This window comes from Bicyclus anynana, chromosome 15 (assembly GCF_947172395.1).
Source record: "Bicyclus anynana chromosome 15, ilBicAnyn1.1, whole genome shotgun sequence".
In the NCBI taxonomy this organism is placed as follows: Eukaryota; Metazoa; Arthropoda; class Insecta; order Lepidoptera; family Nymphalidae; genus Bicyclus; species Bicyclus anynana.
The window spans coordinates 14889479-14914184 of record NC_069097.1 but is presented as its reverse complement, the minus strand read 5'-3'; the positions used below and the strand labels follow the sequence as shown (position 1 = coordinate 14914184).

Genomic DNA, 24706 nt, shown 5'->3' with positions numbered 1-24706 from the left:
CAAGGTTGTCCTTTTGTTTATTTATTCATTCATTCATTCATTCATCCATCCATTCATTAATTTATTTATTTACTAGCGTCCGCGTGAAACTCGATGTAAACTTTCAACTACCTCTACTCTTCCCCTACCCTACCCCTACCATATCCCTACCCTACCCTTACCCTACCCCTACTCTACGTTGAAATTTTTCCTGAATTTTCTTTGCTATAAACCTCACGGTGCCCGAGACCTTTTCAACGAATGCAAAACCGTGGAAATCGGTTCGTGCGTTCTGGAGTTATAGCGTCAGGAAGGAAAACCCGACTTTTTTTATAAAAACGAATCTTATGTCCTTCTCCTGGCTCTAAACTACCTTCCTGCCAATTTTCAGCTAAATCGGTTCAGCCGTTCTAAAGTTACAAGTGGAGTAACTAACACGACTTTCTTTTATATATATAGATTTATCACATACATATCTTGTTGTTGTACCCTAAGGTTTTTACTATTAAATATGTCAATACTGCGTCGAAACTGAAGCGAACAAATGTGGCTAATCGTCTTAATTTAATTTAGTTAGGTACACAAGGAGTAACGTATAGCGAGGCAGGTAGGTAATTGGTCTGAGGCCTCGCCAGACGTTACCTCTCTGCCAAAGTATAAGATCAACGATCTAACGCGTTCATAAAAACTGTTTAGCAATCTATGTTTCATAGTTGTAATCGTCTTCTTCTTCTTTTTTTCCTGGGCCTTTTCTTGCACTTGGCCACTTATTGGCCGTCGTTCGTCGGTCCATTTGGTGCTGGTCCCCACTGGAGCCAACCGAGCTCGCTCCAGAGGCTTAGCAAGCCGCCCAAGGTGCCGAACGTCTCTTGGAGTGTTGCTGGGGAGCCAATGTGTGCTGCGCGTTCTTCGGATACACCTTTTCATCTAAGCATAACAAGTAGCAGTGTTTCTTTTCCTCCATATATGCTCTGCACAGAGGACTATCAGTTATACCTTGAACCGATGGCTGTTTACTGTATATTTAGTGAGCAGTGTCATGCCATTAGTTCCGTAATTGTTTTAAGTTTGTTACGGTTAAGTTTAAGAAATATTTTCGTTAAACGTGGGTTGAGGCTTGGTAAGGCCTCTTTGGTGTGTTTTCACTCTGCATATGACAGCTATGTCTCAAATTGCGATTCAAATTTCTAGTTGTGTGTGTGTAAAGACACGAAATATATCTATTGGTGTTAACTTATTTCGATTCGTTTACCTCGTCCCCCTTATAAAACGACAGACAATTTTGTTATTGTTCTAGAATTTGGTGCGATACTATGCCTTATGTAGTTGGTCTGAGTGTGGAACTGAAAACACGCCATCTTGTTACAACAATAGGAAACACAATCCGTGAGTTGCGAGGAGATGGCGCCTCGGTCCCATACTTTGTCTCCTTGTCAGAATAAGAATCGGGGTATTGCAAGATGGAGTATCTTGCCGCCGCGCAGACTTACTTTACAGAATGTTCGTAGGGTAGTCAACAGATGGCGCTAGTAACTAAACACCTACCCTTAGATACATAATATAGGTGTCAAAGCACCTACCACTCAGTTACCTCTGTCTATCTTAGTAAATTATTCTCTTTAACCGACTTCAAAAAAAGAGGAGGTTGTCAATTCAATGGATATGTTTTTTTTCATGTTTGTTACCTCATAACTTTGTCATTTATTGAGCAATTTCATTTTTTTTTGTTTGGAAGTATTCTTCCCGATTGGTCCCATTTAATTTTCACGAAAATCGGTTACTACTAACTAACTGAAATAAGTGAGCGAAATTGTCCATGCTGTGGTGTTTACGGTTACTATTGTATGATGCATTACTTTTAATAGCGAAAAATAACATTGTACTTTCTATTGATCGGTTTGAAGGCGGTGCCAAAAACCAAAATGAACTTTAAGAGCCTGTTTGGCACCGCCTTCAAACCATTCAATAGAAAGGACATATGGGTATGATGTTTTGCCGGTTATATTAAGTTATTACGGTTAGATGGCATTTAAATAAAAGGCGTGTTCACATTATTACGTTTACTGATCGACTATTTTTATATTTTACAGGGATCGACACTCGCTCGACAGCGAAATGCGTGTCTGTCCCATATTGTTTACATAAGACTACGTTTACGTCATTTTATTACATTCACTAACAGCTAACTTACACGTTTAATTAATCCTGGTCTACACGCTACAATGTTATTTTTCGATTTTTAATACATCTTTGAGGTCCGTTTAATTAATTTTTTTATGCCTCACACAGGTACCAAGTAAAAAGGGCCCTATTACTAAAGGAAGATGACCGGTTAGACAAGAGATACAAAATCGGCTACCTCTTTAGCCGGTTGAGGCAAATCTTGTTCGAGCAGCAGAAGATGGCGGCCTACAACGAGGCGATGGAATTCGGCTGGTTCCGTACCGCTGAAACCACGCTCAAGCTTTACGAGAAGATGGTCCGATGCGACGTGGACATCAGGGATACCGTGCACCTCATAAAGGTGATTCACTAGGTTTTAATACGTTGACTGTCCATGTTTTTTTTTTCAATCTCTATAATTAGCACGGTACTGCGTGGCATTGCATCATGCTAACTGGCTTTAAATTTCTCTTCTCTTTTCCTTTTTTCTTCTTTTTCCCTTTCTTCCCTTCTCATCATTATATTCCGGAGCATTCGTCCGTATAGCTGCCACTCACCTTCGCTGGACAGCATACGTGCAATCATGCTACCGGAGTCCATATTTGCCATATCTTTTAAATATCTAGGTATGTTTTGATGATATATTTTTTAATTTTATTATTGAAGTTTCATACACAAGAGTACGAGTATAATATACCTTAGTAGCTCTACAAAGCTCAAAACCTCTTCAAGCTACAGTTCAGTAATATCTACAACAGTTGTACTTAAATAAGTAAGTAGAATAAGATTTAAAAAAATAAATATCACGTGGTGAAGGAAAACATCGTGAGGAAGCGTGCATACCAGAGAATTTTCTTAATTCTCTGCGTGTGTGAAGTTTGCCAATCCGCATTGGGCCAGCGTGGACTATTGGCCTAACACCTCTTATTCGGAGAGGAAACTCGAGCTTAGCAGTGAGTCGAATATGGGTTGATAACGACTTCGTAAGTATCATTTTTATTCAAAATGGTAGGTAGGTACCTACTGGCAGTTCAAATCAATTCGATTGTAGGTAAATCAGAAAGTTGTGCTACTAATTCTTATGCAATACAGTTTCACTTGCCAAAAGCAATTATGATGAGTGCTCCTACTCTCCCTGTGCCGCTCCTCTCAGGTCGTCACAGGCAGGACATTCGAATAAGGCATGTCGTGGAGTGTCGTCTTCTCCACAGAAATAGCACTTTTCGGTAGGAGATTACCCTAGTGCAAAGAGGTACGTGTTAAACACCCCGTGACCGCTCAGAGCTTGAGTCAGCCATCGGTCCACCTCCCCGTGATTTCTTTGATGCCATCTTTTTAAGTCCTTTATTAATTCCCTCGTCCACGTTCCTTTCCCACCCGCGGATGTCCATGTATTATTTATGTAATACATTTTGAATCGCTTGGTTGAATAGCTTGGTCGCTAACTATGGGCCTCATAAGAAGGCTCAGATTCACACAGCGGGCGATGGAACGAGCTATGTTAGAAGTATCTCTGCGTGATCGAATCAGAAATGAGGAGATCCGCAGAAGAACCAAAGTCACCGACATAGCTTAACGAGTTGCGAAGTTGAAGTGGCAATGGGCGGGGCACATAGTTCGAAGAGCCGATGGACGTTGGGGTCCCAAAGTGCTGGAATGGCGACCCCGCACTAGTAAGCGCAGTGTTGGCCGACCCCCCACCAGGTGGACTGACGACATCAAGCGAGTCGCAGGGATTCGCTGGATGCAGGCGGCTCAGTACCGTGATGTTTGGAAGTCACTACAAAAGGCCTATGTCCTGCAGTGGACGTCCATCGGCTGATATGATGATGATGATGATGTTTTGAATTTGGCTGTGACGTCCGTGTATAGGCGGCCAACTTTCTGAAAATTGAATATAGGACTTTTTGTGGATAGATATTGTTGGGGGGAAGGGGGGAAGTCAGTAGTCGGTACCTAATCACGCGTGATATACTTGCCGCGCGCAACGCGTATGGATGCAGCGTTATTGTTCGAGCGCGCGTTTGGATGTCGTGTAGAATATGCGGGATATGCGGGACGCATCCAACGTTTTAAGGGGCTATTTTACTAATTATTTCAATACGGGATTACATCTAGCATTACGGGACGGTCCCGCAGAATACGACGATAGCCGGTCTTAGTGCAATACATTGCATGCAATGTCTACTTAATTAAGTTTCGGTCGAGTCTCCTCTCAGAATGAGAGAGTTCAGGCCAATAGTCCACCACGCTGGCTGGCACGCTGGCAGAGAATTAAGAAAATTCTCTGGTATTCCTCACGATGTTTTTCCTTCACCGTTTTTTGACATGTGATATTTAATTTCTTAAAATGCACACAACTGAAAACACACTACATACGTACAATTTAACTGAACAGTTCGACTGTTGCAGGAGTTGCACGCGTCACCAGTTACTGGACGCGCCACGCCTCGGACGAAGCCTACTCCAAAGTGGTAGTACGATAACACATTCGCTGCGGTACGAGGTCAATTGACCTCGAAGGCGAGGTCAATTGACCTCGTACGTCTAACGTCTTCAAGGGTTACGAGGTCAAAAAACCTCGTACCGCAACCAGAGGAAAGTACAGAAAAATCAGTGCCGCAGCGAAAGTGTTAAAGCTGCCAGGAAACTCCAGTCTATAGATTAGCAAATTCGTTCGTCGATGGTCCGCGGGGGCCGGGAAGGTGATAGCGATGGCCCGCGCGCACGACTTCATACCAAATCAAATCAAATCAAAATTTATTTATTGCCAATTCAGGTTATAGGTCGTAATGAAATAAACACCAAATTCCGCCATACAGCTTGCAATATCATTGTAAAAAAACACCTTACATTGTAATTTACTACAATCAATTCACACATTATTTGTACAGTGATTAATTAATAAGTAGGTACATTGAATATTTAAGAGAAAAAAACATGCAAAACAATAATTCTAAAGCTACTATTACACATGCTCGTTTCAAGCACGAAAGCATGCTACTATTGAGCAGTTGCTACTTATTAGCATGTGTATCGCAACATTGCTTATAATGAGCATGCTTATTTCGAGCTTGCTCAAGAATCAACAGTCGTGCGATTTATGAGTATGCTACTTGCTGCGCGGGTGGAACGGGGCGTGCTTTTAGTCTGAATAGGTTTGCTTATTGATTATGCTAGTCGATCAGCATTGCTATTCTGTATTCTCTTCACCTTTATCTCTCCCTGTCTAACACGATACTATAGACAGAGAGCGTTAGATACAAATTAGCATGTGTAATTAGTTTGCTTTGAGCATGCTTATTCAGGAGCCACTTAAAAATAGCGTGCTTATTGCTAGCAAATTTAAACTAATGTAACCTAATAGCACGTTTTTAGCATGCTATTTTAGAGCATGTATAACAGTACCTTACTGGTGCCTTTACGTCAATAATATGTCAGTTTATATAGGGTATGTCAAAGATAAGTAAAATAATTATAAATAAAATGCAAAAAAATTGTCATTAATATGTTGTAACAAAGATGGAAAAATATCAAAAACTTCTTGAAATCGTTAGGTTTATTCATCAAGGTACTCTTTGATGGAGTAGTATGCCCGCGCAGTCCTTTCCCCCGTCGCCCGCATATCATGGCAGTGTCATCAAACAACTTGCCAAGCTATAACTCATCAGCTAATACTAACGAGGAGTTTCCACACTGCTGCTTGCGCGACCTCTCAGACTACTAACATAAAAATAAAACATCTTTATTTTAGTTTTTTTAACCGACTTCAATAAAGGAGGAGGTTCTCAATTCGTCGGAATTTTTGTTCTTTTTTTATGTATGTTCACCGATAATTCGAAGACACTGAATCGATTTGAAAAAATCTTTTTCGTTTAAGATAAAGTGATGACGGCCTCCGTGGCGCAGTGGTATGCGCGGTGGATTTACAAGACGGAGGTCCTGGGTTCGATCCCCGGCTGGGCAGATTGAGATTTTCTTAATTGGTCCAGGTCTGGCTGGTGGGAGGCTTCGGCCGTGGCTAGTTACCACCCTACCGGCAAAGACGTACCGCCAAGCAATTTAGCGTTCCGGTACGATGCCGTGTAGAAACCGAAAGGGGTGTGGATTTTCATCCTCCTCCAAACAAGTTAGCCCGCTTCCATCTTAGACTGCATCATCACTTACCATCAGATGAGATTGTAGTCAAGGGCTAACTTGTAAAGAATAAAAAAAAAGATGAATAAAGTGCTTAAATAAGCTCAAGCACATGAAGTACTTAAACTGCAGATATTATTTTAATAGCGAGTCCATGTAGAAACAATTATAAAATCCTTGAATAGTAATAAAGCTCCAGGAATTGATAGAATAAGAGCTATAGATATAAAAATGTTATGTGAAAAAATCAAAGGAGTTCTTGCACATTTAATAAACACTAGCGTAGTTACTGGCATATATCCCCCTCTTTTAAAAGCTGGCATTGTCAGGCCAATATATAAAAAAGGCAGTCGCGTGGAATTTGATAATTACAGACCAATAACTATTTTGCCCACCATTGACAAGGTAGTAGAAAAGTTTTTAAGCGAACAAATCCATAATTTTTACAGAAGCAATAACATATTATCAGCTAAACAATATGGTTTTCAACCACAAAAAAATACCACACAATTGCTTTCAGCATTTACAGATAAGATATATGACCACATAAATAACAAAAAACATGTTCTGGTCGTCTTTATTGACTACAGCAAGGCTTTCGACACTCTCAGACACGATAAACTGTTGCAAAGTCTTAGTGATTGTGGCATCGGCGACAAACTCCTTAATTGGTGTGAAAATTATCTCCATAAAAGATCATACCAAGTAAGAGTCAATAATGCAGATAGTTTTCCAGTACAGGTGACTGAAGGCACAGCGCAGGGTTCAGTACTGGGACCCTTGCATTACATCTCATATGTTAATTATCTACCTAATCTGATCAAAAAATGTGATATCTATCAGTTCGCAGATGACACATGTATAATTGCAGCAGGAACCGATATCAAAGAGACCCTAGGTAGACTTCAAAATGATTTTGACTTACTGGCTAAATGGTCACACGATGTCGGTTTGGTTCTTAATGCGAGTAAAACTAAATTAATGTACATTAGTACAAGTAGTAACAGAAGCACGTATAAACCTAAATTAATTGCGCACAATCATCAATGTTTTCATATTGCCAACACTACGCATCTAAAATCTTGTAACTGTAGTGACATCGAATTAGTTAATAAACATACCTACCTTGGACTCATTATTGACGACAGACTAAACTGGAAAGAGCATGTCAATCATGTATGTGATAAATTAAGAGGAATACTGGCAAAATTTCACTTAATTAAAGGTAAAATACCATACGGAACACTATTATTACTGTACAAATCTTTGGTTGAATCAATTATATCGTATGGCTTATCAAGCTACGGTAGAACATTTAAAACTTACCTTGATCATGTATTTTCCCTGCAGTTGCGTATTTTAAAAGAATTGGTTCCAAATAAAATTAAAAACATGTTCCAAAATGACTATCGACAATTATTCGCATATTGTAAAATTATTCCTGTACATGAAAAAGTTGAACTATCTTTATTGATTGAACATTATTTCACAGAAAATTTAATAAAAAAATCGAAAACTTATTCAGCACGAAGACTTGATAAAATAAAACTACTCTTACCTAACTATAATAACCTTTACGGAAAAAGAAAACTTAATTATGTTATTCCTAATTTAATTAATCAGCTTCCTAAGTCATTAAAAGACATTCTAACCATAAGAAATATAAAACAAAAATTAAAAGAGTATTATCTAAAACTTATCACTAATAAATATGAGTAACATAAGTATGACCAATTATTGTATGAACAGCCTGTATATACAAATATCACTCAGATGTCAGTTTTATTCACTTCATACCCACCTTTTCTGTTTTTGTTTACAGTTTGTTTCTAATTATTGTTTTTAAGTTAAACGTAGTGTTTTTATGTATTATGTGTATTTTTAATTGTAAAATTAGATTTCACTTTCTAATTTTTAATTATTTTTAAGTTCATAGTAGATTAGTATTAGAGTATTATATAGTAGTAGATTAATTACAGTATTGTCAACGGCGAAGGGTGCGCAGAAAAACTTTAACAAGTTTATGTCTGCACCTTTTTAATTTTGATCATGTAATTATTATATATAATTAAATAAATAAAAAAATAAATAAAAATAAATGTAAAAGAGTAAAATAGCCATTAATTGTATATTATCGTTTAATTACCGTTTTATTATTCTTATTAATTAATTCTTATTAACACTTTAATTATATTATTTACTATACCTACATGTAATTTTACCTGCATTTTACACATGGATTTTATATAAATATTAATTATTAGTAATTTAAAATTGTATAGCTTAACAATATAGTTAAGAGTAAATTGTGACTTGGTTACTTAATAATATAGTTATGAGTACTATAGTCTTATCTAGTATTGTATGTATTAGGTAAGACTAGATATATATTGAATCTTTTAAAATATTTCTTGGTAAGCTTAAAACTATTAAAAGCTATTCTGATTTTTACGATTATCGTATATATTACATGTATAGTTAAATATATACTTCAGTAAGTAGATATTTCCTGTGAAACCTTAGTAATTATAATTTTTGCAATTATATGAAAGAAATTATATAAAAAAGTTTATAATATTTGCTTACCACTATGTTTGTATAGTTAAAAGTATACACATCAAATATTCTTATTTGTAAAAATAAGTAAGTTATGAGAAGAAATGAAAAGTGTCTTATATTTTTTTGGTAAGTAATATAATTTATATGTATTTTCACCATAGCTTTGTAAAGATCATGATAAAATCTGCAAGTTTTAAGAAAAACTGGATAGTAGCTATCCGGTATTCGGCCAGTATTCAGCGGATAGGTTACCGGATATCCGTTTCATCTCTAGTATAAAGTCTCCCCTGCTATATAAAATAAGGCCCGGCAGTGGACTTTTCAATAGGCTGCTAATGATTAGGGGAGATGTAGGTAATGGGGATCACTTAAGCAAAAATAAGAATAAAAACATGTTTATCATTTAACTATATATTGTTCTATTATAATCATAAACTTTACTTTCTTAACTATCAACTGAGATCAACTTTCATCACATAAGTTTACTAATTTTGGTACAATCAACGAAATAAAAAAAAGTACGTTTGATCACCATTGTCAACATCGGTTGGCAATAGTGATCAGTATGTGGGCAATGGTGATCAACACATATCGCACACATAATTGTGCGCAGAATCCCATCCAGTACATTCGGCATGAGCCCAGAGCCCACAAGAAGTGCACCGGTACCATGTCTCATTGTCTCGCCCAAATTCGCCACATACAAGACACAAGTTCCCTGCATCTCCTGCATCATCATTTTCATCATCCTGACATAACTCATCAGTATTTACATCTGACACCGAAGTGTCATTAGAGTCCTGTAGAATTTTCTTCTTAACCTTCTCACGACTGATCTTTTGTGGATTGCTCTTCTTTCCTACTCGTTTTCCTTTATTCTTCGCAGCTTTCTCCTTCTTTTTATTTTCTTTATCCACTAGGGCGTCTTTGAGTGGTGTGGATGTCAAAATAGTTGCATGCTGTTTTTTTCTTCCTCCGTTTGTCTTGACAACAGTTTTTTGTTTAGGCATCTGAATGAAATTTTGGATTGTAAGATTTGGTGCCATGTCAGTCCTTGATTCAGAAGTAGTATGACAATATGTGGATGTGCTCGGAATAGGACTAATTCGATCTAATTCAATAGTAGCTGGTAGGGTTGGTGCGGTGGATGTACTCGGAATAGGACTATTCCGATCTAGCTCAATAGTAGCTGGTAGGGTTGGTGCGGAGTCAATAGCAACAGCAGAAGTCGATTCAGCAACATCTTGAACTACAATTGGTTCTACCTGAAGGACTTCAGCTGGCAGAAAGTCTTCATCTGTGAAAACATTGGGATTTATAGGAAATATTCCCGTTGCTCTGAAACCAGCTTCGCCTTTGCTCATAGAGGCAACATTCGAAAATGCCTTTTTGACCAATGAAGCAACATCGTATGGTGTTATTTTTTGTAAAAGCTGGCTTTTTATGAATAAATCGCATTCTCTTCTATATGCAGCCTTGAATGGACCAAAAAAGGACACATCCAATGGCTGCATGCGATGAGATGTGTGAGGTGGTAGTGATAGCATATGGACATGGTTTTCCTTGCAATACTCATATATCGACAAAGAAATGTGGCTTGCATGGTTATCCAACACTAATAGTATTGGTTCTTCTGCAGAAGGTTTGGTAAAGTGGGTGAAGTGCTTGAGCCATTGAAGGAAAAGTTCTTCATTTATCCAACCGTTGTCAGAGCATTTATATATTGCTCCTGTTGGGCCATCCTTTTCTAGAGTTGGTGTCATCCTCTTTCGGGGGAATATAAACATTGGGGGGACATATCCACCAGTGGCGCTCATGGCGCAGAGTAGAGTTATATTCTTACCCCTTTCCCAACTTGTTATGCTTCCTACTCTCTTTTGCCCTGTTGCAGCCAATATTTTTCCTGGATCCTGGACGGTGGATATGCCAGTTTCGTCGCAGTTGTATATATTCTTTGGTACAAACTTGTATTTTTCTATTAGCTCTTCTAGCAGCGTGTAGAATTGTTGAACTTCAGTTCTGTTGAAGGCTGTAACCCTGTTAATGCTAGTAGCTTCGGGCTTCCGCACAGAAATATTATTCCTGGTAACAAATCCATCAAACCACACTCGTCCAGCCAACCTCGAAACGGTATTAAAATTGTGTTTCAGCTTAAGGGCTTCAGCGTATTCAAATGCGGCTCTTTTTATTTGATATGGAGTGCACCCATAAAATAAGTTAGCCATTTTCTTAATGGTGTCCGCTAATTCTTTTTCCATCTCAGGGCTAAATACAGTATAACGACCGAGATGAGGTGGCTTAATTATATTTTTCTTGTACCTCTTGTAAAGACTGGCAAATGGAATATTCATCATCTCGGCAGCTTTTCTGATTGAAAATTTTTGTTCTTCAATCAGCTTTACAGCATTTGCCAGGTCGTCTAAAGTCCATTATTTGTTTTTCTAGCACGAGTTTTCGGCATCTACAAACAAATAATAACACTATTTTACCAAAGCTAGTTAGTGTGGGCAATGAGGATCACTATGTATGTAATGGGGATCACCCGACTCCCATTACCTACATGGGAATTGAGACGGAAAAAAAATGCCTGACAAAAAAATTCAAGTTTAATAAACGAAATGGCTGCTGGATTACAAGCTTAAATGTTACGGCTATTACATATTAGAAGTACAGAAGTAAATACTTATTATTTTGTGACTTACCTCGTATTTATTATGTCGAAAAATTAGATCAAAATGGCGCCAAAACTTCACACGTCTGTCACTCGCGAATGCGTCGCGCGAACTAAAGCCAGGTCCCGGTCGCCAACGAATATGATGCAATACTAGCATATAAGTACATTCGCATCGTCCGATCGCGTTCGGTTTTTGTTATATTAAGGTGATCACCATTGCCAACTGTCTCCCATTGCCTACATCTCCCCTACATGAAACTTTCAGCTCTCACTACACTATCAGGCTGTGACTGTGAAGTGTATCCAAAAATATCGGAACTATTCAACTCGTTGACAAAAGACACGGAAGATATAAAAGCTATGGAAAAACCTCCAGACGTGGTTATCAGGGACATAAACATTAATCTAGAATCTTTGAATATGAGTACATTTCGTAAAAAAATTGAAGATTACACCAGTGAGTTCGGAACTGTTCTATGAATTATCTATATTCTATACTTACAAAGAGGTAAAAAGGTTTGTGAGATTGTAGGGATCTCTGGTTCTACTGAACCGATTTTGAAAACTCTTTTACCGATAGAAAGCACTTTATCTGACGCCGCGTGGTTTCCGTTCCTGTAAGAATATGGGGACAATATATAGCTTATAACCTTCCTCAATAAATGGGCTATCTAACACTGAAAGAATTTTTTAAAATCGGACCAGTACTAACTAACTAGACAGGCAAAATAACACAAGCGCAGAAGGAGGTGTTATTTAACTCTCAAGAACGTCCTTAACCCTACACTGTCGATCACAAGTCCGGGACTCTCTCTCTCTTCTACCACACGTTGGACCCAGCACCCGCACGGTGAATCCATGGTATGCTAAGATATTCCTCTCATTGTGATTGAAGTTTAACAATCCTCTCTGACGGCCTCCGTGGCGCAGTGGTTAAATTGGTCCAGGTCTGGCTGGTGGGAGGCTACGGCCGTGGCTAGTTACCATCCTACCAGCGAAGACGTCTCGCCAAGGGACTTAGTACGTACGATGTCGTGTAGAAACCGAAAGGGGTGTGGATTTTCATCCTACTCCTAACCTAACCCGCTTTTAGATTGCATCATCACTTACTATTACGTGAGATTGTAGTCAAGGACTAACTTGTAAAGAATAAAAAATAACCTCCACAGAAGTATTTAACAACAGTATGCCAGTAAACATGTCTCTAGAAGAACACCCACCCTATACAAACCTGACTCGTCGCCGATTGCCATGGATCGGCGGGGTTGACAGATACAAGCACGCTTCCCTAACGTTGCAGAGGATCAAGACGCTAGATCTGATGCTGCAACTATTGCACATGGCGCGTCATAAGATTATACAGGTACTCTTATTATTATTGTTTAAGCCAAAAAGCCATCATTATCAGCATATATATGTTGCAGGGATATCATAAAAGCAGGATTTGGTCAATTCCCTAAGGGATTTGATCAAATAACAACAAGATTATATCTTTTCCCTAAGCAAATCTAGTGCATTGAACAAATCCTGAACTGGCTTAGTGAAATGACAGGTTATAACCTAACCTTACCTAAACTTAAATAGCTCCTAGTCATGGGTGGTTTAAAAAAAATAAACCACTAAGGCTAAGGCGCACTGCACTATAACCTGACACTATTTCTGCACTAGGTAATTAGGTATAACCTGACAAGATTCGTTGATTACACTCACAAGATATGAGAGCTACGCTCGCTTCCATCTTAGCGTCATCACTTACCATCAGGTGAGATGGCAGTCAAATGCTAACTCGTAAAGAAAAAAAACAACTGTCAGATGTTAATGAGTAAGCCCTCATTCGTACGACATTTTTTTAACGGACGTCAAAAGTATTCCCAAGTATATGTACACGACAGCGTTTGAACTTAAACTGGGGAATGCATTTGTTCTATTTGAACGCTTTTATAACGTCCGTTAAAAAAACTCTCGTGCGAATGAGGGCTTAATGTATATGTAATGTTAATGTATATGTAATTTTAGTGGACTCAAAGGTGATTACAAAATTAAGAAAACTAATGTCGAACAAAGGTTATGATTCACAACACTTGTCAGGACAACTTAATTAACAAATCAAACTGTAACCAAAATAAGATCCTAGAATGGCAGAGAATGACCTTGAGAGTCACGTACTTGTGAACGATGTGTGTAGGGTTAAAGGCGCCTTTAACTGTTAAAAAACACTCCCCTTTTCCACTCAAGTCACTCTCCCCGCCTATCCCAAGTAACCCATAAAGAATTACACAACAAGATATGTGGACGGCTCGAACGCCACGAGCACACTGAAGCGGTCCGTACCACAAGTCGTTGCATTGCGTCGATAACAGTAACGTTTCAGACCCGTACGGTTAAATGTAAAAAGCCCTTACGTATAGATAAGCCGATACGGGAGGTCTATTCTGTAACTATGTTTTATATAACTCGTGCATACGTCGAATTCACCTCTCTTTCTGTAATATCGTGTTAGACAGAGAGATATAGAGGTAAATTCGAACGCGAGATGTACAAGACATCGTTACAGAATAGCAGTGGTCCCAATGTTTTCCAGGTGGAGAATGATCCGTACTACAACCCTTACGACAGCTCGTACCGAATCGCGTTCCTGTACAAGAGAATATTTCGCCTTGTGAATAGGGTGAAAGAAATTATCAAGACGATGAGATTTAATGAGAGATGGTGAGTGAGTGAAAAATGTCATAAATAAAACAGGGGAACGTATATTCAAGTTATAAAAATAAATTCCCGTGAGAAATGACGAAGTTTTAAGGTGCCAAAAAGGATTAATTTAAATGAATTCCTCTTGTATTTTCTTTCAATTCATGAAGGTCTGGAGTTGGCTTGATGATAGAGCCGAAACACAGACGATGGACCTCGTCAACGATTTATAGCAGTTAGCTTTTGTTTGAGCTTGATTCATTTGTATTGATGTAAACTTTCCACATAGATGGGTTGTAACTGCATTTATAAGGGTCTGGTGAAGAAGACGAAGGACAGTTAAGAGAACTCCTCGACGGTTCACAGTACGTAGCTTGTGTCCTTGTGTTTAGACTATCTGAAAAACACTTTAGATGTGACTGCATTAGCGTTACAACACACAAAGAAATCGCGCGCTTTCGTTCACTATGCTAGAACACGCTTAGAACAGAAAAATAAAATATTTTTAACAAAAAAATTCAACCGATTTCAAAATCACAAAAATAAACTAAAAAGCGAAAAATAACATCGTATGTGCTACCTTCTGATCACTTCGAAAGCGGTGCCAAAACAGTGATGCATTAACTCAAGCCGTTTAAATCACAAAGATTATAGACAGTACTTTCCCGTGGTTCTTTCAGAAACGGCCTTCAATGTAGAAGGTATTTCATTTTTTTTTGACAATGATTTTGACTTGCCGTAGGTGGCTACAAGATAAGAGATGGAGAAGTAACGCAGAAGACGTCGAGCGAGCTCTGACCCTGCACCACAAGGCTGCCAAGCTTCACGTGGACTTCATCTACCAGTGGCGCGTGCTCATGCTACTCGACGAAACCTTCCATCTTGACCATGGGCTGGTCATCACCAAGCCGCCGCCTGGAAGTTTCATATATTGGAAACCTCCTCCTGAACCGTAGATTATGACGCGTTCCAGGGATCATCAAAATACGTGTGCATTTTATAAAAAGTGAAATAAATACATTAAAATTAAAACTGGGATTTACTTAATAACTAGCTGACACCGCGCGGATTCAACCGCGTGGTTCCTGTTCCCGTGGGAATACGTGTATAATATATAGCCTATAGCCTTCCTCGATAAATGGGCAATCTAACACTGAAACAATTTTTTAAATCGGACCTGAGATTACTAGTATGAAAACAAAATATACCTACATCCAAACAGAACCTTCTTTTTGGATATCGGTGAAAATCGTGAGCGTTTTTATCAAAGTCGTTAAAGCGTTCATTTAATATCGACACTAAATGTATAATTAACAATTAATATTTAAGGGAAATAAAAATATTAATTACTATATTGAATGTTTATCTTCAAACCGAATACCATGAGGTACCCGTATGGTTTAAGTTTGACAATAACATTCCTTGCAAGTAAGTCTGTTTTTATTAGAGGTTTGTTTTTAAGAGGAAGAAATACTTTATTGCTCATAATAATAAATAATAATAAAGTCATTAAAAAATAATTACTTAAACTTTAGGCGGCCTTATTTTTGTTTATTGTACAAAAAAGAAAATAACAAAAAAACACATGATTTTTTTAGGCAAAAGGCTACCTTTTCACTGATAGTGATCTCTTCCAGGCAAACTAACCATAAATAACCTAAATATCCTGTGAGATGGGATATTGCAATACAATATACAAGTACTACTCGTATTCACTAAATAATAATAACTAATATAATAAATGAATAAAAACAGTATAATTAAATATTTCCATATTATAAATACGGACTTATTACTAGATATGTTATACCAAAGTCGATTTAGCCATTTACAAGTTTTGATGAATTTTTGATTTGGTAAGAAAATATTTCTACAATTTTTAAATTATGATTTTATTTCAGATTTAAACTTTATAAGACCTGATGATGTACTTACCGATATATCACTGGAAAGTTTAAATATGACTAACATATTGACTTCTAAAATAGAGGCGGTCGTGACAGGTGACAATGCTACATTCAGTTTTTACAACGAATCGGAAAACTTTGAGAAGGACGACGTACTCGTCGATTTTAATACAATGTACCCTGATAAAGCTCAGGAGTTGTACAAAATTGCTGAGAAAAAGTCTTCCATGGCAGAAATTGATCTAAAGAAGTTAGTAAGTTTAAACTTCAAAACGTTCCTGAATTACCAATTTTTGGGTAAACTAGAAAATATTAGAAAGAAATTTTGTAGAACGGCATAATTAATTAATCAAGTAGTACACTATTTTTACACGCTTTATACTTATTAGCTTCACTTTTAAATATGTAAGGAATGTATGTAAGGAATCTAGGAATCTCAATTTGACCCCCGTCCACCATTTGTACCATGGATTTCCCGGGATGAAAAGTAGCCTATGTGTTAATCCAGAGTAAAATATATTACCATTCCAAATTTCGGCCAAAACGCTTCAGTAGCGCATTCAGAAAGAAATTTTTCAAATTGGACCAGCAGTTCCTGAGATTAGCGCTTTCAACCAACCACACAACAAACAAACTCTTCAGCTTTTTATTATTAAGTATAGATTTGTATATATTTTACCATCAGAGAGGCGCTCCGCAGTAATAGATACAAACCACCTGACGAACCGTATTGGTGGAACCCTGTACTGATGACCAAGTCAATAGACCTGATGACTCAATCGGTGTACGCGACGAGGTACCGGCTCCAGGAGACCAAAACCCTGAGGAGCAAAATGCATAAGTTCCCACAATACGAATCTGCGCTAAAATACGGCGCTCTCATGCAGTTGAGGCTCAAAATGACCAACATTTATACTACTCTCAAAACATTGGACCCTCACCAAGTTAAATACTTATGGTAAGAAGATGTTTTAGAATCCAAACTATCGTAGTCATCATCATCATTATCAACCTCAGACTAATTAGATAAAGACCTGCCTCGCAAGACATTATTTTTCTGTCAAAGTATATGATCAACGATCTTATGCGATTATAAACACTGTCTTCATAGAATCGATGTTTCATAGTTTACAATCGTGTCCGTCGGTTAAAAACCTCCGTAAAAATACCTTTTTGTGTAGTTTAATGGTGTAAAAAACTAACAAAAACTGCTAGTTTAGTATAAGATATGTGTGAAATCTAAGCTCGTTTTTCTTAGAAAATGGCAGAAAATTTTGTTCGTGAATTTGGGTGCGATACTAGTCCTTATGTATTTAGTCTGAGTTATCAACCCATATTCTGGGATTCACGGGATCTTAGAGTATAACGTCTAGCATAACATAGCAGGTCCTATGGGAATGGGGATGATGACTAGGTTTGAATATATTGATTTTATGAAACATTCGGGTAAGTAAGGTCAATGTTAACTAATTTATACATAAAAAGCAAAAATTTACTAGATATTTGCAAAATAAATAAGATTATAAAATTTCAAAATCTATTAAAAATTTTATCGTAATTAGATGACAATTCATACAGTTTTAGCTTCCTTACATTAAATGTGACATTTTTAATACTATACACATAAACGCACAAGTAACAAAGATATTAGTAATTTTGTTTGAACGCCGATACAAATCTAACGATCATTATGTACCTACGACGTCATTAATTCGTACCATTTTGTATGGGTCTTTTATCAGGGATCCGCGGCAGTGCAATCCGCAAATCTGACCCTCGAAAACCCTGTAGCTCCGAAAGTAATGATCGCAGATACCCTGTTACTTTTACAAAAATGCTTTACTATTAGCATACTCTTAATTTATATACAATTTAAAAAACTGTCATCATCTCTATTGGGCTGAGATCGGAAGCGAGTCCATTTCATACTATGTATTAAATGATTATTTCAGGTACTTAGTATTGTACGAGCGCTGCCTGGCTATGAGCACGGACATCGAACAGATGGTCAAGGAGTTGATCGAAACACATCATGCGTTTGATCAAATGTTGAATACATAGCATCTACCTACTGACAGAGACTTATACCTATTACATCCTACTATCCTACTAAGAGACGTGACACCCAGTGGATATGACCCTCGATTTGGAGGGCGTAGGTTTGAATCCTGTCAGGGAATGCATCTCTAACTTTTCAGTTGTGTGCATTTTAAGAAATTAAATATCACGTGCCTCAAACGGTGAAGGAAAAACAAGGTAATAATAATTGAGGTAATTATAAGTTTATTTAAGTTATATTTCAACAAAATCAGGATAGTTTGGTAAAATATTTGCTAAAACAAAAAAAAACAATAATTTCAAAAATTTTATTATAAAAAAGATAATACGTCTTGGTACAATAACATTAAAAACAAATAACAAAGGAATGCTAACAATACATTCGAGTAACAGTGATCGCACATTACTTATAGATCGCTTACGTTTTATGTTATTATACAATTCTCCAAATAGATAATATAATGATAAAAATTATGGTTTAAAAACTACGATCTTTAGTAAAGAACTGGATAGGTACTTCAGGTTTGGTTATAATCCTTTGAAAATTTATGCACAACCGCACTACTACTAAATTTCATCGCAGACAAGAACGGTTTTATAGCATAAAGAAGACAAACAAAAAAATAAATACATATATTATATTTAATTTATATATTTATCGTTGTCCTCGTTGGCTGCGTAGTGAAACCCCTAAAAACATAAATAATCCTGGATCACTGTCTAAAGATCCATGACCATGATTTGTACTACCTGAGCACTGTGTGAAATGTTATACTATCCACTACCTAACACAAGCATTTGTGTGTGAATGATAATAATATAAAATACACTAAAGATGATCATATTTTTTTTCTATACTTATATAGAATAATTTGTTAGTATAATTTTTCTGTGCAATGCATGCCTTAGGCAACAAATCTGTGCACTCTCACTCTCTGTGCAATTTTTATAAGTGCGGCTCTTCTAGTAATGTGCAATCACCTTAATCTCATAAATAAGCGAAGACCGAGACATTTAAGGTACGTCTATGTTTTTATACTGCATCCGGACGTTAAGACCAATTATCATCCCACCCGTCTAAGTATTTTCTTACCCCCGGCACAGGTTTTCAGTTAGTTGGAGAGGAATGTGGGATTGGTTACGTTTAAAGTCTTAAGACTTGAGTAATTCTTAAAAAACAATTGAAAAAAATTCGGACGCAAAGTGAACGCTTATCGCTTTCTTTTTTCTTTCATTCTTACGTTTTTATAATTTCTAATTGGCCAAATAAATAATTTAAGTACTAAAGTTTAAAACCGGCATTTTTTTACAATGAACTATTAGGTTCTTGTCGGAACAATGCCGACTAGTTAAGGACTCATTGGTGAACCATACTCATTAATCATTATCTTGTTTACCAATAACAAGGTAAATTAGCCTGGCAGTACTTCATTGGATATTTTGTGGAAAACTCCAAAAAAATTTCAATCACATTTATAATTATCATTAATTGAAAATAAGTAACATACGAGTAATTATTAATTTCCTTTCACTCAATGAAACTTTAATAAATTACATAATTATGTATTTTTGGAATGCATTTTTTCAATAATCAACTTATTTAGCAGTATGTGGAAGATAATTATTTCAATGCAGATTTAAGTAACCGATTAACTACCTATAAAATATAGTAAATATAAATAAATAAATAAGCTAATACTTAAGTTAAAGGTACATAAATACTACTAACTAATTAAGAGATTGTAATACAAATTTTAATACTCTTTTATAAGTGAAATTTCTTTGGAAAGAAAAACTTTATTAAATATAAATTCAATAACTGCTCTAAATACATTTTATGAACTGCCAGAGTTCATAAAATGTATTCATAGAATCGGTTGCCAAGACTCCAAGTGCGTGTCGGACCATACGCAGTGTAGGGTTCCGCAGTTGTCATCAATGCAAACTTAAATTGGTAGTTTTTGGTTAAACGACAATTCAATTTTAATCCCTACTTTAAATCCAAAGAAGTTTCACTTGCAGTACATATTTATAAATGTATTTGTCCTATACATATTTATACACTGAGTATTAAAGTGGAGGTAAACAACAAAACCTCTATAGACAAAGCGCAAGTGAGTCATCGAATGCGCAGTACATGGTGCGGGGTATTTTATGCCGCTTACGGCAGAGTAAACTGGCATCCATCGCCACGTAACGAAATAAACTAACGACAAATACACATACTCACACACACATACGCACACGCACGCACTCACACGCACGCACGCATGCACGCATGCACGTACGCACGGCGGATCCCCTCTGACGCTCAGACTAATTACATAAAGACTGGTTTCGCACCCAAATTCACGAACAGAATTGTCTATCATTTTAAAGGAAAATGAGCTTAGATTACTTTATCTTATACAAAAATAGAAGTTGTTGACCGTGTTTTACACCACAAAAAGCTATTTTTACGAAGCTCTTTAACCGACGAACACGATTACAACTATGAAACATTGATTCTATAGAGACAGTTTTAATAATTGCATAAAATCGTTGATCATATACTTTGACAGAAAAGTAACGTCTAGCATGGCTGGTCCTTATGTAATTAGTCCGAGCCTCTGACGTCATACCCCGCAACCCCTACACTATGCATGCCAGGACTCACTTATGGTTTTCCTATAAACTCCACAGATGTCCCCCATTTTAAGGCTATGTGGAGGGGAAGAACCTTGTTACCTTTATTAATTAGAATACTTCACTCTTAAGGCAGAAACACACTTATAACACACGACGCCACACCTCGCCGCGTCGGCTGTGTGTAGTGTGTCTAATCATAGCCAACTATATACATAATACTCTATGAAGCTTGTAAAGCTTCGGTCTATATGTTAATTGATAAAGCAGAGCCATCGAGATGAAATAAAGAAGATAAATAAATAAATTATTATACCGTTAAAAATATTTTGTTGATTCTTTCATATACAGTGAACACTCTATATAACGACACTAAAGGGACCGTACAATTTGTGTTTGGGAGTTGTCGTTTCTTCTACTATCCATGTTTACAGTTTGAAACTTTGTTAACAACTAAAAATATGATAAATGACGTATTAAGTCCATGAATTCTATTTATTAGTCATGGTCAAGAACAGTGTACACATCCGATCCCAATTTGTAAACAAACGAGCAAATTGCTTAGAAAGCTTTTTGCATGATGCCGACAATCAAGTTTATTACGGGCTAGGATAATAAAACGACAAAAGAACGTTCACAGCTGCGCGGTTTTCACTAATTTTGGCCACTTATAATGTACTTTTTATTACTAATTGTTGTCGTTATAGAGAGTGGGTGTAACGCTTTAAAGAGTATATCATTGTAATGGAAGGCAAGCTAAAGCAATCAAAGTCATGTGATGTCGACGCTTTAGCGAGTTTGTCGTTAAACCAAGTGGCGTTACATGGTGTTTACATTTTTTTTTTAAATTAAAAAGCTTTTTTACCACAATTTTTGTATTCTTCTGATCACGAAGTCGCAGCTTCGCAACAAATTAAATTAAAGTTTCTGTTTGTACAAAAATGTTTGTTTATTTGATCAGGCTAGTCTCTGAAACGGGTAGACCAATTTTCGCGTCTGCTAATTTAACTACTAATAAAAATACGATTTCTGTTCTTATGTAGTTTTTGGTTAAAACCAAGATCTTTATATCTCGTCTCGATGGCTTTAGTTTACATTTTAATAAATACTTAACATCAAATAGCATCTTTACTTCTAAAAAGTGACGATATATTACACATACCTACGTTCGCTTAAAATTATCACATTTATAGAATGGCTTTCCAAAGCTATATTTATAAGGAAGCGCTGTTTATGATTTACTATTTACAATATTTCTTTTGATGGTTTTGGGAATCACTATGATGTTAAAATTACTTCGATTAACAATTTAATACAAAATAACATCAAAGCAATATAAATATTATCATTTAATTTTGTACAAACATTTCTAAATTATTTTTCATCTTACAAGCACGGAAAACTCGTTTTTGTTGCTCGTAATCGATGCGTAAAATCAAGGTTTACCCACTGGCGTAAAACTCTGGTCTTTATGTTTTGTTTAGAAACGTATATTATGTTTATATTAGATTGTTGATCGAACTTAATGCACTAATAACTTTAACAAAAATGGAAGAATAGACAAAATACAAAATTCGTTCAATAGTCGCCTCTTACTATGTATAAATTAAAATACTGTCTCATCCTCTATAATACTCCTACAATATGAAGCCTCAATAGGTCATCATGCCGAGAGGTCGTGGGTTCGATCCCCACGGATTTATATAATAACTATTACTAGAATATATTAATTTCAATGTTTACAACAATTCAAACATAATTCGCAACATACCTGTCAGATTATCATCTAAATACACTAAAATTATCTCCAGAAACTATTCACAGTCCCTACGTCTGCAGAAATATCTAATACTAATAAACTACCCTACGTTTAATAATAATATTTAATTTTCGCTATTAATAAAATCAAACGTGAGCAATGTTCTATTTGACCCGATTTTTACCAACAATTTATTTCAACGAGCTATAAGCCATTAATGCTAAATAATAATGACAAATAGATTTCCCGTAGACAAAGAAACAAATAGACGACTTATTGGCGTGCCGTTCTAAGTTAAATGTTTTTTTATACATGTATTTGTATTTATTTAACCGTTATTGCACAAAAAGAACAATAACAAAGAAAATAGAAGAAAACATAGTAAACAAGTATGTTCAAAGGCGAAGACGTTTGATTTTGACGTGATATTCACATGACAATTACTACAATACAATACACTACACTGAACCATTTTTTCCAACATAATAAATTAAGATATCTGGTTAATTGAATAATAAGGGTTCAATTTTGTGCTCACACTACGTTTATTTATATTTTTTCATAAAAGCATAAAAATCTGTTACTGAATGTCAATTTTCAAATTTGTTGTGTCTGAATAATAACGGTTAACGAATTGCAAATAGCGGTTAACGAATGTGACGGATGCTGCCTATTCGTCTATTACTTTTTCTGTCTACGAAAACGCTTATCTTGAAAAATTTTGATTTTATATCTTTTTTTAAATTGATGAAAAATGATTGTTTATCGAAAAAGTCAAATGTAAGGCTCTTGTAAATCGCTTCAAATAATTATAAAGATCACTAGTATTTGGATTGTACTAAGTATGACTATAACGCTAAGTTACTTGACTGCAGACGGTCGGGATGTGAACCTGCGACCCTCACTGAGCTTTCGGCTTCAGTGGCGCCTCTACGAAACTGAGGGAGTAGTCCGATTTGTTTTCAAAGAACGTCATGAAGTCCTCTGAAAAAAATGAAATTAAATTAAGTATTTGACTATTTCTGAATTTTATGAAACTTTCGGGATAATTAAGTCAACATACGATTTGTCCTATCCTACTTATATTATAAACGCGAAAGTTTGTTTGGATGTATGGATAAATGTTTATAATGTCAAGCCGTGACTACTGAACAGATTTGTCTAAAATTTAGAATAGATATAGATTATACCCTGAATACCATTAATACATATGCTACTTTATATTCCAAAGCAAATGTGAGCAAAACGTGTATTTTTCAAAAAAATAAACTATCGATGTATTTTGTATAGTCATAACGAAGCGAACACTTTGAAATATCATTTGCCCAAATATCAGGCTCCTGACTTTTCCAGAATCTGTGATCCAGAACCATTTGTAACCACCAAATTATATATTGCACACTCTTAAGGATCTGGTTAAATCGTTGACTTAATAAAAGTACGTTTCTTTAAGCAACAAACATTTTTATCACTCTTCTTGCTCAAAAAGTTCGCCATTGTCTTTCAAAGTCTTCAAAAAATGTCGTAAAACTCTGGATGTATGGTCAACGATCTTTGCTTGTTGTTGTTTGTTGATTATTAAAATATCATGATTTTTTAGATATAAGTAATAGAATTATCAAGATTTTAGATATAAGTAAATTGCCGATGGTTAGGGTAGGCCAGGGGTGGGGGTGGGTATTACTTAGGGTGACCTACCGTAGGTGAGGTACCCGTTGTCGTCCATGTCGGCCTGTCGGAACATGTTCTGCGCCTCCTCGTGCGCGAGCCCCAAGCAGCGCGTCGCCACCTCCTCGAAGTTGTGCATCTTGAGCCGCCCCGTGCCCGTGTCGTCGTAAAGCTACAAAAAATAGTTATCTGTAAGTTACGGACGATAATTTTTAACCCCCGACACAAAAAGAAGGGTGAGGTAGGGAGAATAGCGTTTGGCTATAGCATCAATCCAACAAAAATGACTGGGCCATAGTAAATCAACCCTCCCGTTACGGGACTGTTGCTTCCCAAGCAACCAGTGGTCAGGGCTCCAGAGTCAGGAACTATACGCGCCGTCTCAAGAATCACTGCCTTCTGTATCTGACCCTTGATCCAACAGTTAAGTGAAAGCTTCTTAAGATGTTGGTCGAAGCTTTTCGCTATAAGACCATTGACTGAAACAAC

At 36.5% G+C, this 24706-nt stretch overlaps 2 protein-coding genes across 3 annotated transcripts in view; one reads left to right on the top strand and one right to left on the bottom strand.

Annotated features, from left to right (window-relative positions):
• The first annotated feature begins 13360 nt into the window (after window positions 1-13360).
• Window positions 13361-15204, top strand: LOC112046798 (uncharacterized). The gene is made up of 2 exons (XM_052885802.1): window positions 13361-14221; window positions 14943-15204. Exons 1-2 carry the CDS (start codon window positions 14046-14048, stop codon window positions 15154-15156), a joined length of 390 nt encoding a protein of 129 aa, XP_052741762.1. The 5' UTR covers window positions 13361-14045; the 3' UTR covers window positions 15157-15204.
• Window positions 15205-18459: 3255 nt separating this feature from the next.
• LOC112046784 (lysophosphatidylcholine acyltransferase) overlaps window positions 18460-24706 on the bottom strand; it is a 52037-nt gene continuing 45790 nt past the window's right edge. For both annotated transcript variants that reach the window (XM_052885703.1, XM_052885704.1), the window contains exons 10-11: window positions 24248-24389; window positions 18460-23533 (exon numbers count right to left, since the gene is read on the bottom strand). In XM_052885703.1, coding sequence (XP_052741663.1) covers window positions 23451-23533; window positions 24248-24389 — 225 coding nt within the window. In that variant the 3' untranslated portion in view covers window positions 18460-23450. The remainder of the gene's footprint in view (window positions 23534-24247; window positions 24390-24706) is intronic.

Coding starts and splice junctions, on each gene's coding strand:
- LOC112046798 (XM_052885802.1), top strand. CDS start 14,046: ATGTACAAGACATCGTTACAGAATAGCAGTGGTCCCAATGTTTTCCAG. Junction 14,222..14,942: donor ATGAGATTTAATGAGAGATG/GTGAGTGAGTGA, acceptor GACTTGCCGTAG/GTGGCTACAAGATAAGAGAT.